The sequence below is a fragment of the Ammospiza nelsoni genome, chromosome 10, assembly GCF_027579445.1.
Source record: "Ammospiza nelsoni isolate bAmmNel1 chromosome 10, bAmmNel1.pri, whole genome shotgun sequence".
Lineage (NCBI taxonomy): Eukaryota > Metazoa > Chordata > Aves > Passeriformes > Passerellidae > Ammospiza > Ammospiza nelsoni.
The window spans coordinates 4,376,971-4,390,041 of record NC_080642.1 but is presented as its reverse complement, the minus strand read 5'-3'; the positions used below and the strand labels follow the sequence as shown (position 1 = coordinate 4,390,041).

Sequence of the window (13,071 nt, the reverse complement as noted above, 5' to 3'; positions counted from 1 at the left end):
TTGCAGTGAGAGGAAGATTTACACACCAACCTTTCCCATCCATGAGCCTTGAGACCAGACTAAAGCTGGCCTCTGCTACTCACCACATCCACATCCAGCCCCGTGTTCAGAGAATCACCAAGTCTGGAGTCTGTTAGTACCACTGAGAGTTCAGTATGTTAAACACTAAATTCCCTGGGGTCAAGCTGAGGAGGAGTGTGTGTCACAGCCCAGCTGGCACCTCCTCAGAGGCAGAGGTGAGGCAGCCTTGGCACTGGGTTGCAGCATCTTGCCTGGCAGGGAGGGTAAGGGGGCCCAGGGAGGGGTGGGAAAAGCCCGGGATTACTCCATGCCTTTTGCCAGCAGACCTGGCCAAGGGATACGTGTGCCTGTGGGGCCTCCATCCTTTGGCATCCAAAGCTTCCATGAAGTGGAAGGGCTGCTCCTGGGGAGGTGAGCGATGCTCACCCAGCCTCCCAGCACTGTCCAGCTGCTCCACACCCCATCCCCAGGAAGCTGGATTCCAGGAGGGCTCTGCTCTAAGCAGCAGTGGGCAGGACATGGAAAGGCCACCCTGCTCATGCCTTGTTGGTGGCCTTTGATCCCTCCGCTGGGAAGAATAGGGAGGGAAAGCTCTTTGTGCCAGGCACCTGCAACGGGATGGGGACCCCTGAGGGGGACATGTGTGCTGGCAGGGTTTTCACGGTGCCTGAAGGTTTGGTCTTGGGTCAGGGCCCCCATTTGTTTTCTGATTCAAGCCTTAGCAGCCTGGTAATTGTCAAATCCTGACAGTCCCATTGTGAAGGTATTTAACTGCAATGCAAAGAAACTGCTTGTAAATGCCTGGGTATCCACACACAGCGAGCAAACAAACACCATTGGCAAAGATTTCAGCAGGAAGGACAAATATTGGGGAAAACTAAAAAGCTCAGCCTGGGGGCCCTTCCTGTCACATCTACACCAGCCCTAGAGGGGAATGCAGGTGCTGTGGCTGGAATCAAAGCCTGCTTAATGTAATGAACTTTCCTCTCCCAGTTAAAGTTTTACCTTTCTGGAGACCAGTGCAAAGATTAGTGGTCTTACACTCATCTTTGTTGTTTTTTCTCTTGCTCTTCCTCTGTAGAAAGTACATTTTGTGCCCATGTGAAGCCTGGCTGACTGAGAGCATCATCCAATGAGTGCTGTAGCTTGGCTGCTGAACCCATCAGGGGCTGATCTGGAAGATAATGACTTTAATCAGCATTAATCACCTTCCCGGCTGACTCAGGCTTTGGCACGGTCTGCTGCCGCTAAGGATGCCACTGTACCCCCCCACCCGGCCCTGCAGCTCCTCTCTCTGACCATGTCAAGGACAGCAAATCCCAAGCCCGAGCAAGACCAGCTCAGACCAGCTTGTGCAGATGTGCAAAGTTCGTGAAAGCCAAGTGAGCTAACGCAAAAATATTTGGCAGCATCAGAAGTATTTGGCAGCATTGGCAGTATTACCCAGAATCCACAATATTTGACAGCACAGCCATCAGCTGGTGGTGCTGAAAGGTTCACTGTTCACACCACTGTAGGATTTTTAATGAAAGCCTCCTTTAATGTAATATTCTGGGTAATTTTGTTGTGTTCTATATCCATATACACACAGAGCTATCTCTGATAGCATCAGAGCTGCCTGCTGAGGGGGCTCTGTGTATGCAGGTGTCTGTGTATGGATACACAGAGAGACCTGTATACATCTGTGTTTATATGTGGCTCTCTCTGTGGTATACACACATGAATATATTTTAAAGCAGGTGCTAACTGCTATTAAAATAAAAGTCTTAGTCATTTTCTAGCTGCTTTGCTACATGTGCTGGAGAGATTTCTTGTCCCTGATTCAGCAAGAGGATTGGGATGTGACATGCATGCCCAGCACAAAAGCTGAGGTGGGTGTTGAGCATCTCAAAACAGGCTCAAGCCCCTGGCACGTCACATTCCAACTGTTCAGCTGAGGGACAGCCCCAAATCATTTGAATTTTCCAGATCCACTCTATGTCTTTACAGGTCTCTCATTGTTTCGTGTGTGTCCCAAACACGGGGATTGGTGGTGGCTGCTTGAGCTGAGCGGTGGCCAAATAATGCGTGGAAGACTTGGGTTTCTCATTAACTCCAGAGTTGATATAGTCCCATCTCTCCAAGCACCAGCCCATTTTCCTGCCTCCATCCCAGCTCTGCTGTCCAAGCCCTCACCTTGCTCTGCAGCCCAGGACAGTGACTGTTCCCAGGAGGAGAGCGGAGGAGCTGCGGGGTGGATGACAAAAGGAAGATGCAGACAGAGAAGGTAATCATGGCTTGCTGGTATTCTTGCACTAGACTTTCCAGTGAAATGATCAGAATTTCTGCAGGACCCCAGACCTGAGCAACCCGTTGCCAAAACTGAAACCAATAAAAAAAAAGTCCCCTCTAATTAATTGCGCACAGGGGCAAAGGGGGAAAGGGCCAAGGGCCTGTTTTTAAGAGCGCTGTTCGCTTACGGGATAACTTTAACTGTGATGGGAAGAAAAATGCTTTAAGCAGGGCTGCTGAAAAACACCCTTTTGGTGTTTTCTTCCTAGCTGTTTTACTCCAGGGATAGGGATGGGGAATGAGACCCTGCTGCTGCTTCTTGCACCTCTGTACTGGGCAGAGCTTTGGCTCCCATGAGCTCCAGGGCGAGGATGGGCAGCACAGCAGGGAGAGCTGGACTGTCATTGTGGGGCAACACCACTCTGCCCTGGGGGCCTGATCTCCCCTGTCCCCATGGGCTTTCCTTCTCCTTTGGAGCAAGCCAAGCACCTGTGCTGCTGCAGCAGCATCCCTGGATGCCACTGTCCCAGCCAACTGGGCAGCAGGGTCCCCTGGGACATGGGTGGGATGCAGCCCTCCCCCAGTTCTGGCACTGCTGGGACAGTATGATGAGGTTGTTGTTTGCTTCCAGCACCTCACGGGAACATTGATCCTCTCTGTCTTCACTGCGGTGTTGGGCTTCTTCCAGTATGGCTACAGCCTGGGGGTCATTAATGCCCCCCAGAAGGTAAGTTGAGCCCCTCAAGCTGTGCATGGCCAAGGAAGTATGGCTTCAGGGCAGCCAGGGCCAGTTTGTCCCTTGCAGAAGCCCTCAGGAAGACTCTGTCCCTTCCCAGGCAGTTTCTCCCACAGAACAGGGGACAGGGCAGTGGGCTGAGAACAACCAGGACCCTCTGCTGGCACTTCCCCAGGGAAAGAAGTGGGGTTCTGCATGTAATGGAGCTGTCCCCACTGCAACACAGTCCCTGTGCCTGAGCCAAGGGACTGCACCCCTCCACCAAATCCAGTGCCAAATCCAAACAGCAGCTCAGCCCAGCCCCAGGAGGGGGATGCTTTGTGCCTGCCCTCGTGGCCCCTCCCCGCTGCGGTCTGCGTGTTATGGAGCTGGGGGACCCCAGGATTTTACCCCTGCAGAGCCTGCAATGCAAATCCTTTTCTGAGGCAGAAAAAAATCCAAACAGGGGTTGGGGTGGTTATAGATCTCAGCTGATGGCATTTTTCTTCTTTACCTGTCACAGGTTATAGAAGCACACTACGCGCGCGTGCTGGGCATTGTCTCCCCGGACAGATACGCTGCCAATGCCTCTGGGGAGGATGGCACAGAGGGCACACTCCCACCCCTAGCTGACACCAGCGAGGACCTTGCTGCCTCCCCACACATCCTGACCATGTACTGGTCCCTGTCCGTGTCCGTGTTCGCCATCGGTGGCATGGTCTCCTCCTTCACCGTGGGCTGGATCGGCGACCGGCTCGGGAGGTGAGAGGCTCCTGTGTGCTCTGACTCTGGGCCACAGCACAAACCCTTCTCATTGATTTTTTCTCATAGAACCATTTCCACCCTGTAGAAATATCATTTGTGTTATTTTCAGCAATTTAGGAAAAAAAGGAAAAATAACCCTCGAACTTCCAAAATGCTGTTTAAACCATCACAGAGGTTGGGCTTTTCATAATCCTCAGTTACAATTCAGACATTTTATTGCAACTTGAGCATTTCAGAGAGCAGCTGATGAGCAGCCTTGATTAAGCTCTGAATTCCCCCTTCTCTTTCCATGGCAAAAGGAAGAGAAGGACATCTGCATGGTATTTGCACAGGATGTAAAGTATCATTTATAATATAATTTTAACTACTCTGATTGTACCCCGGTCCCTGTATTTTGCAGTGCCTGCTATCATTGTTTTTCCCCTGTAGTACTGATTGACTTCACAGCTCCTCTTGTGTGTTGCAATGGCTGCTTTGGCTGAGTGAGGTGCCAGAGGAGCTGTGCTGCTGCTGCCTTGCAGAGTGAAAGCCATGCTGGTGGTGAATGTCCTCTCCATTGCTGGGAACCTCCTCATGGGGCTGGCGAAATTTGGGCCATCCCACATCCTCATCATCTCCGGGAGAGCGGTCACGGGGCTGTACTGTGGTGAGTCCAGGCTGAAAGCAGCTCCCTGCTAGCGTGTCCAGGGCTGCAGTTCAGAGTTTCCCAGATTTTTCAATCCTTTTCTTAGTTCAGAAGGGCTTTCACAGCTGGGAATTTTCCTCTTCTCCCTATGTCTGCCATTCTTGATCTAGGATCTTTCCCAGAAGTGATTGGGTTGGCTCTATCATATCTTCATATTACACATCCTGAAAGGAGCAGGTCGCTCTGCATCTCAAGGATAGGTTTTGCTGGTGGCTGCTGCAAGAGCACACCACAAGCCAGGCTGGTTAACATGTTCCTAGACAGAGACCACAGGACCACTGTACATTGAGAGGATATAGCCAGCAAATAATTGGGAATTACATTAGAATTAGCTTGGAAATAACAGCTCTTTATACTGTTACTGGTATGCAAATACAATACTCCACTCTGAGGTTTCAAGGCAAGTTTTAAGAAGGATCTTTACCCTGTGATAACTTCAGCAGATAATTCCTGCCCCGTGCTCTGATGTGTGTGTTCAAGTAAAAGGCTTCCCAGTTTGGGGCTGTGAATGCAGGGACATCCCAGCACCTTCCCAGCGTGCAGGTGGTTCCCAGCCAGGCATGAGGGGCTTGGTGGGGTGTGGGGTGCAGCACACAGGCTCCATCCTCCTTTGCCATTTGGGAAGTGCTTTCTGCTGTTGCTGAGCTGTGTCTGGAAGAGGTGACAGCCACGTGTGCTCGGTGCAGGGCTCTCCTCTGGACTCGTGCCCATGTATGTCAGCGAGGTCTCTCCCACGGCCCTTCGAGGAGCGCTGGGGACGCTGCACCAGCTCGCAATCGTCACGGGCATCCTCTTCAGCCAGGTAAGCAGGAAAACACACACATCCAGAGAGGCTGCTTCAGAGAATAGGAAGACCATAGTGATATACTGGGCTATTGTTCACCATTCCACCCCAAAACTGAAGGAGTGTGCAAAACAATCTGTTTTAATGGGGTTAAATCCCTGCCTTCAGTAAGAGGTGTCTCTACAAAGACAACTTCACAAGAAATAAAAAAAATACTTCTGCAAACAATTTCTCCTCTCCCTGAAGAATTTTTTTCAGCACCTCATCAGTGTCAGGCTGGATCCTGAGCATTAGACCCCTGATAATCAGGTTCTCAAAAATGGCTTCATCAGGCAAGTAGGGAGCCCAAAGCCCTCATCAGCATTGCCCACCATGGCATAAGTCCCAGCTACACAAAGGTGGGCACATAAATGTACATCCAAAAAACCAGTTGGAATTTGCTTCCAGTTTTCCCTCAGCTTGTCACTTCAAAACACCATAGTGGTCAATTGCTTTCTCTTTTTAGTGTGCAAAATGATCCATTCAAATATGCCTCAATTATTCCAGATCCTTGGACTAGACTTTCTTCTGGGCAATGACGAGATGTGGCCCCTGCTCCTTGGTCTGTCTGGTGTGGCTGCCCTGCTGCAGTTCTTCCTGCTCTTACTGTGCCCTGAGAGCCCCCGATACCTTTACATCAAACTGGGAAAGGTGGAGGAAGCTAAAAAAAGTAAGAAAGACATTCTGAGCTTGTCTAGAGTTGTTTTTATACTTTACATAGTACAACAGAGAAGGAAAAGCCTCACATGTGGCTGAGGACTCACATGTGACTGTGGTTGCCCCATTTCAAGCTCAGAGCTGCTGAGATACAAACTAGCTCTGGATCAGAAACTATTGAGGTTTTTGCATGGGACTAAGCAGCACTGCTGAGGGATGAGGCTTGAGTGATCTCAGGGCTGTTGCAGAGCTGATGTGCTGCTGCCCCTGACTGAGCAGATGCACCCTGGATTCTTGGCTTACCTTGAGTTTTGCCTAAAGAGATTCTTGTCCTTACATATACAACTTACCTACCACTGAAAATAAAATGTCAATCTTTTTTTTTTTCCCTAAGATTTGAAAAGGCTTAGAGGAAACTGTGATCCAATGAAAGAGATTGAAGAGATGGAAAAGGAAAAGCAAGAAGCTGCTAGTGAAAAGAAAGTCTCCATAAGCCAGCTTTTCACCTCTTCCAAGTACAGGCAGGCTGTCATCGTGGCGCTGATGGTGCAAATATCCCAGCAGTTCTCGGGAATCAATGCGGTGAGTCTCCCCAAAGTGTCTGTCTCTCAAGAGATCCATGCTGAGCATGAAAAGGCAGCTCTGGCTCCATCCAAGCCATGCAGGGATGGAAGAAGGCTTTCCCATGGTCACAGTGGGCTCCTGGGTCCCTGCCAAGCAGGGGGGGAGAAGGGTGGGAGGGAGTCCAGCACAAAAGCAGCTGGCACAGCAGGCCCGTGCTGAGCCCTCCCATGACCCTCCCCTACCCAAGTCTGTCAGCAGTTTGCTCTCTTTAATGACATCATGCTCACCCCAGAATCACTATTTTATAGCCATTTTTAACTAAACAACTTTTGCATCACCTCCTGGAATACCAGAAATCCATTTGACACCCAGCAGCATTAAGGAGCACACAGGGATGCCCAGCCTACCTGGCTCCAGGCCATGCCCATCCCATCCACCAGGCACCCTTTACCTTCTGCCCTTAACTTTCACTAGAAAGGAATCACCTTATTCTTGGAGAGAAGAAAGAAATGGGAGCCATTGCAATGAGAATATTTTAAAATTAATGTAAAACTTGGTCATAGTAAGATATTTGTCTTGAGTGCTCAGTGCTGGTGATCTTGATTTTAAAGATTAAACAGACTAGACCGAAGAAAACAGATTTAATGTGCAAATGCAGTAGTTCAAGAGGAGAATTTCAACAGGATTTTTAACTCCCTCAGGCTCCTATGAAATTTTCAGCTTTATTCATTATAACAAGGCATTAAAAGTTGAAAAATTAATCATAATTAAATTGCGCCACATCTCAGCCAAGCAAGTGCAACTCTTCCCTCATGTGAACAAAAAGTTTCAACAGCCTTGTTGCCTAATCCTTCATCCTGATGTATTCTGATAGATCTTTTACTACTCCACAAACATTTTCGAGAGAGCTGGAGTTGACCAACCAGTTTATGCAACCATCGGTGTCGGAGTGGTGAACACGGTCTTCACTGTTATCTCTGTAAGTAAACACTTCTGCCCCCTGGACTACAAAGACACATTAGGTACAACGTGGTTTTGAAACATGATTTTATCCTGGAGCTGGGATTTGCAGTGTTGCAGGACTGACCCTGGGAAAAATCATTCCCTGGGAAAGTTGAATTTGAAAATTCAAGCCTTGACATAGAGCATGTGGCTATTGATCCACACTGCTAAATGCCTCGTGAGTGGAAACTGCACCACTCTGTTCAGGGCAGCTCTAAAAACTCTGCATTTCCCCCTAAAGGAAAAGTTGCCCTTGAGACTGCAATTCTGCAGGTCCTATTTCCCCAGGAAGCAGGCTCTGATGGGGAAGTCACCAGCTCCCAATCTGCACTTACCTGTTATCTTTCAAACTGTTTTCTGTATGTACATAGCAGCTGCACGAGTGATATCCAAAGGCTATTCCACAGCAATAAAAGTAATCCAGCACCTATCCTCATCCTATCTACACAGGGCTCTGCAGCAATAAAAGGATGGTTCTGTTTCCACAGACCTCCCCCTCATTTGTTTCTCTCTTGAGAGAATTAACACAATTCCTATCAGCTGGCAATAAGTTTTATAATGTGGCCATTAATATAAGATCAGGAAATGCCAGGCCTATTTCCCTCATATCTCTTTAGAGATTTAGGGAGTAAAGAACTTTCACCAACATGATGCAGGACTGGCTGCAAGGCAGAAATACACAGCTCCAAGAGATTTAGGACAAGGAGACAATTTTAAACTGAAAGAGAGGAGGATTTGATTAGATATTAGAAATTCTTGTCTGTAAGGGTGGTGAGGCACTGGCACAGGTTTCTTAGAGAGGTTGTGGATGCCCCATCCCTGAACTGTCCATGACCAGGCTTGGTCTTGTGGAAGGTGTCCCTGCCTATGACAGGGGGTTGAAATTGGATGATCTTTAAGGTCCCTTCCAACCTAAACCATGTGTACTCCAGTATGTGTGAGAGAGGACATCTTAGAGTAAACCTGCCTTAGAGAAAGTCAATTGTAGGCCCCATGAGGAGAAATTATATTTATTGTGAAATGAGGCCCAGAGGTGTGCAGCTGGAAGAAGCCTTTCTTCAGCATGGAGGGTGCCCTCCAGCTCAATCCCCAGGGCTGTGGTACCAACAGCCTTGGGCATTTGCTCTCTGCTTCTTTTGTCCACGAGCACTTAAAAATTACCTGCTTTTGTCAATAAATGACAGACCCCGATCAAAAGGCAGAAGTGCTGACAGCTGGGTGGACCTTGGCAAGGGGAGAAGGGAGCAGAGACTCATCCTCTGCAACTTCACATGTCAGCACATGAACAGCCCTCAGCAACAGAGACGGTCTCTGGGAAGTGCAAATCATGGCTGTAATGGCAGCAAAGGGGGGGCTGCTGGCCACAGGTGTCCTTTCAAGCAGAGGGGAAGGAGCAGGCAGCCTAACCTGCTGCAGGGTTAGGCCAGGACACCTGCACAGTCCTCTGGAGGCACCTACAGCTCCCTGTCGGGTGAGGTGTCTGGTACGGACTTATGTATCTGTCAAAAGCTGGGTGACATGGCTGGAGTCCACCAAGAGGAGCTGAGAAGGAGCAAACTAAGCTTTGTGACTACCAGCGAAGCAAAAAAAGTCTGGGAGTGATTGGAGGAAAAATCCTGACTGCAGCTGCTACACAACTATCCCTGCCTTAGGACAGGCAAGGTGCAATGGCCCGTGATGTGACCTGAATTGTGCTACATTCTGAAGCCTGATTTCAAACTAATGCAAACCTAGTAAGTTTTTAGTTCCTGGAAGAAAAAAAGAAAAGGGAGAGAGAAAGTCCATAGTCAGCAATGTGTAGGAGCAGTGGGAAGTCCTGAGAGCTTGGAAATGCATGGGCTCTGATTGTGTATGCCTTTGCCTTGCCCTTGGCAGGGTGAAAGCTCAGTCAGGCTCCCCAGCAGCTGCCAGCAGAGTTTCTGACACTTGGAAACCAGCACATAAATCTGTACCACTAGAGCTAAAAGAGCAAAAGAACAAAAGAGCAAAAATGTGGCAGCGGTAACAGGATGGTTATTGCCAATGGACCTGATCCTGAGAGTGGTGGTGCTGGACACTGAGCTCCTGCATGTGTTTCTACAGGTCTTTCTGGTGGAGAAGGCAGGCAGGAGGTCCCTGTTCCTGGCAGGTTTGATGGGCATGTTAGTCAGTGCCGTGGCCATGACAGTCGGGCTTGTGCTCCTGGTAAGGATTTCTCTCCAATTTTTCTCCCTGGTTTGAAAACAAGAGAAGATCCCATCAAAATCAGTCTAAACTATTGCTGCAAGTCCCGTCAAGATGAAAAAGCAAATGAGGGGTGGCCTCCTTTGCTGGACACCCTAGTTATTAAAGGGTGCCATTCTGCCACATTTTGCTGAGCTGCAGGCAAGGAGAGGGCTCAAAGTAACAGCTGAGCTGATGGCTGTGAACTCCTCCAGGCAGCAATGCTGGCACCACATGCCCAGCCAGCACCTGGCACAAGAGTTTAAAACATTAATTATTCATGTCCAGTCCCCCTTTGTCAGAATAGAAAGAAATTTATGAAAAACAAACCTAAACAAAGCAATTAGTGATAATTAATGAGAGTTACTTGGGGACTATAACACCAACCTCTTGCAGAGCAAGTTTGCCTGGATGAGCTATGTCAGCATGGTCGCAATCTTCCTCTTCGTCATCTTCTTCGAAGTGGGGCCTGGGCCCATCCCCTGGTTTATCGTAGCCGAGCTGTTCAGCCAGGGCCCGCGCCCTGCCGCCATCGCTGTCGCCGGCTTCTGCAACTGGGCCTGCAACTTCATTGTGGGAATGTGCTTCCAGTACATAGCAGTAAGAAATCCCTTAGCCCATACAAATAAACAACTGACCCCATGTGAATGTGCCTCCCAGATTTCCATCCCCTAGCCTGGCTGGGCACACCTCAGCCAGCTGGGTAGGAAGGGGAAGCCATGCCTGTGGTGCTGATGGTGGTCTCCCTGTTCTCCCTTTCCCACTGCAGGATCTGTGTGGACCATACGTGTTTGCAATCTTCGCGGGTCTGCTCCTCATCTTTTTCCTGTTTGCACACTTCAAAGTGCCGGAGACGAAGGGAAAGTCCTTTGAGGAGATTGCAGCCGTGTTCCGCCGCAAGAAGCTCTCAGCCAAAGCCATGACTGAGCTGCAAGACCTGCGACGCAGCGAGGAGGCATAGACATCCCATGCACCCAGAAAGGAGGGACTGGGCGTGCACCTCCTTCAGGCACCATGGGAAGAATGTTGGGCAAAAGTCTCATTTCACAAAAACCTTGCAGCTGGCAGACCAGGAGGACCCATCCATCGGATTCCTTCTGGCTGCTGCAGTTCACACCTCTCAGCCACAGGTGCTAACCTGGAATTTTACTCTGAGACACTTGGGACAACTGGGCTGCAGGAAGATCTAGGGAAAGGACAGGAGGAGTATGATACATGTCCATCTCAATGCCCTGCTGGAACAGCCCAGTGGGACAGTGATCTTACCAGACAGGATTGAGCAGGGCTGTCTCTTAGCTGAAATGAAGGAAAGAGGGGCTGGCTAAGGCTGCAGCCTCATGTTTTCACTTTTTTATCCCCATCTCTCTGCTTCATTCTGCTGAGTGACATGGTGCCTTTAAAATCCAACTGCTCATGCAATTGTGCCACCAGCACACAGCACTCATCACCCCCGGTGCTAAGGAAAACAGGTGGAGCAAACACCCCCTTACTCTTGCTTCCGCAGAGGAAGACGGTGGATCCCACCTGAACTGGTTGGGATGTACTTTCCTTGCTTTTCTATCTGTGCATTATGGAAACGCTGTCTGATCTCATAAGGATTTCTCAGTTGCAGTATTTTTTTTGAGAATCTCAGAAACTGGCTGGGCTGATGGGCACTTCCTACATTTCAGCCATACTATTTAGCTCACTCTCTCATCCCAGGAAGCCTCTCCTCTCCCCCTTCTCACTGCTACAGCACAAGGCACAGCACAACACTGACCACACAAAAGGCCTGGCACTCTTGGCCTCCATGTGAGGAGACTCGAGCCCTGCTGCCACCTCTTCCATGGTGTGAACATTGCCAGGGCACCTCCTTCCCCATCTGCACCTTCCTTCCCTTCCTTTCACACAGTGCCCAAGACCCACAGGCTCCCGGTCCAGCCAAGGGCTCAGGCTGCTCATAGAGCAACAATTAATGACGACCCAAAGAAGAAATGGGTATTGGAAGGTTGACTGGCAGGTGCCACTTACCTAAACCCCATTTTGCATCACTTAGCATTTGGCTGGCTGGGTGTGCTTCAGCCAAGATAGTGTGCGAGCAGGAGGTCATGCTGTTTCCATAGCCTTGTTTTTACTCCTTTTGCTCTTTATGAGACATTTTTATGTGTCACAATCAAACTCCAAGGATTTTTCTTCCTTTTTTGGGGGCATATTTTGGAACCATTGTAAAAGCCTGCTCTCTGCTTGACTTTTAAGATTTGCATGTTCCTTGTTGTGATACCAGGTTACTTTTTGGCAACTTTCTCAGGGTAGAAACCCATTATTTATTTAGAGATGAAACACCAGCATCACTTGGTCACTGTGTGCTCACCACAGCTGCTAGTGAAGCAGTGGCCAAAATGTAACAGAGGATTGAGCATAATGAAAAGCACAAAACAGATGGGCTGAGAAAGATCACACTGCTGCTGTAGGTTTGGTTTTAGGGGAGGTTCATGCTCCTTTCCACGTGCCTGAACTTTTTTTCCTTTGTAGACCTTACTGTCTTGGTATTAACCTTACAGCACACTCTGGTCACTTCCAAGTGATGGGAAGAGCAGCTACAGGTCCACTGGCAGAAATGCCTGGCCCTGGTGTGTGCACTGAAGCAGTAAGATTGCACCAAAGGCTTTGCTGGAGTGACTGCTGGGATTTAACTGGAGGAGAACTGGGTCAGTGCTGTCATGTGCTGCAGTGGTGGGTGACCTGGGTCTGACACGGGGCATGCAGGGCTGCAGGAACCAGAGCTCAGCTAGGGAGGAGAAGGGAGCAGCAGAGCTGGGGCACAGGTCGGTGTGGAGCTGTCCATCTGTGTGCTGCACACAGGTCTCCCCAGGTGAGACCAACAGCAGGCTCAGAAGCTCTCCACTGGCTGTGTTCACTGTATGTTAAATATAATGAATTATCTGAATGTACAAAAAGGAGAAAAAAGAGGACTCTTGCTATCAGCATTGTTATCTAGGTATGTTAGATAAAAGATGAACAACATCTATGTCATGTGATGGCTTGTGCTGCTGTTTTTCCCCCTCTGTACATCTCAGACATACATCCAGTGTCAGATGGGAGCTATTTTCCTCGCAGGACACATTTGCTCCACAGGTGGTAAAAGCTGTGCAAGCCCTCAGCTAAATCCCTTTCAAACAGGTGGTCCAGAGGTGAGCCTTGGGGTTGGAGGCAGCCCTGGAGCTGGTGGCAGCTGCCTTTGGGCTGGGATGGACCCTGACTGGAGGGGTGCCAGTGTCTGGCCCAGCTGTCCACACTGCCCCCTTCACCCCACTGTGAAGCACCTCTGCTTGCAAGTGCTGGTGCAGCCTAAAACCTGGCACTGGGGCCTCTGTAGGCACAAGGGGC

The 13,071-nt window shown here is 49.5% G+C and overlaps 1 protein-coding gene across 1 annotated transcript; it reads left to right on the top strand.

The window, feature by feature from the left end:
• The first annotated feature begins 2,170 nt into the window (after positions 1 to 2,170).
• On the top strand, positions 2,171 to 11,300 carry SLC2A2 (solute carrier family 2 member 2). The gene is made up of 11 exons (XM_059479211.1): positions 2,171 to 2,287; positions 2,924 to 3,019; positions 3,531 to 3,769; positions 4,294 to 4,418; positions 5,144 to 5,259; positions 5,788 to 5,950; positions 6,332 to 6,519; positions 7,376 to 7,480; positions 9,586 to 9,687; positions 10,102 to 10,305; positions 10,475 to 11,300. The coding sequence occupies exons 1-11, from the start codon at positions 2,273 to 2,275 to the stop codon at positions 10,664 to 10,666; spliced, it is 1,545 nt and encodes a 514-aa protein (XP_059335194.1). The 5' UTR covers positions 2,171 to 2,272; the 3' UTR covers positions 10,667 to 11,300.
• Positions 11,301 to 13,071: the final 1,771 nt, after the last annotated feature.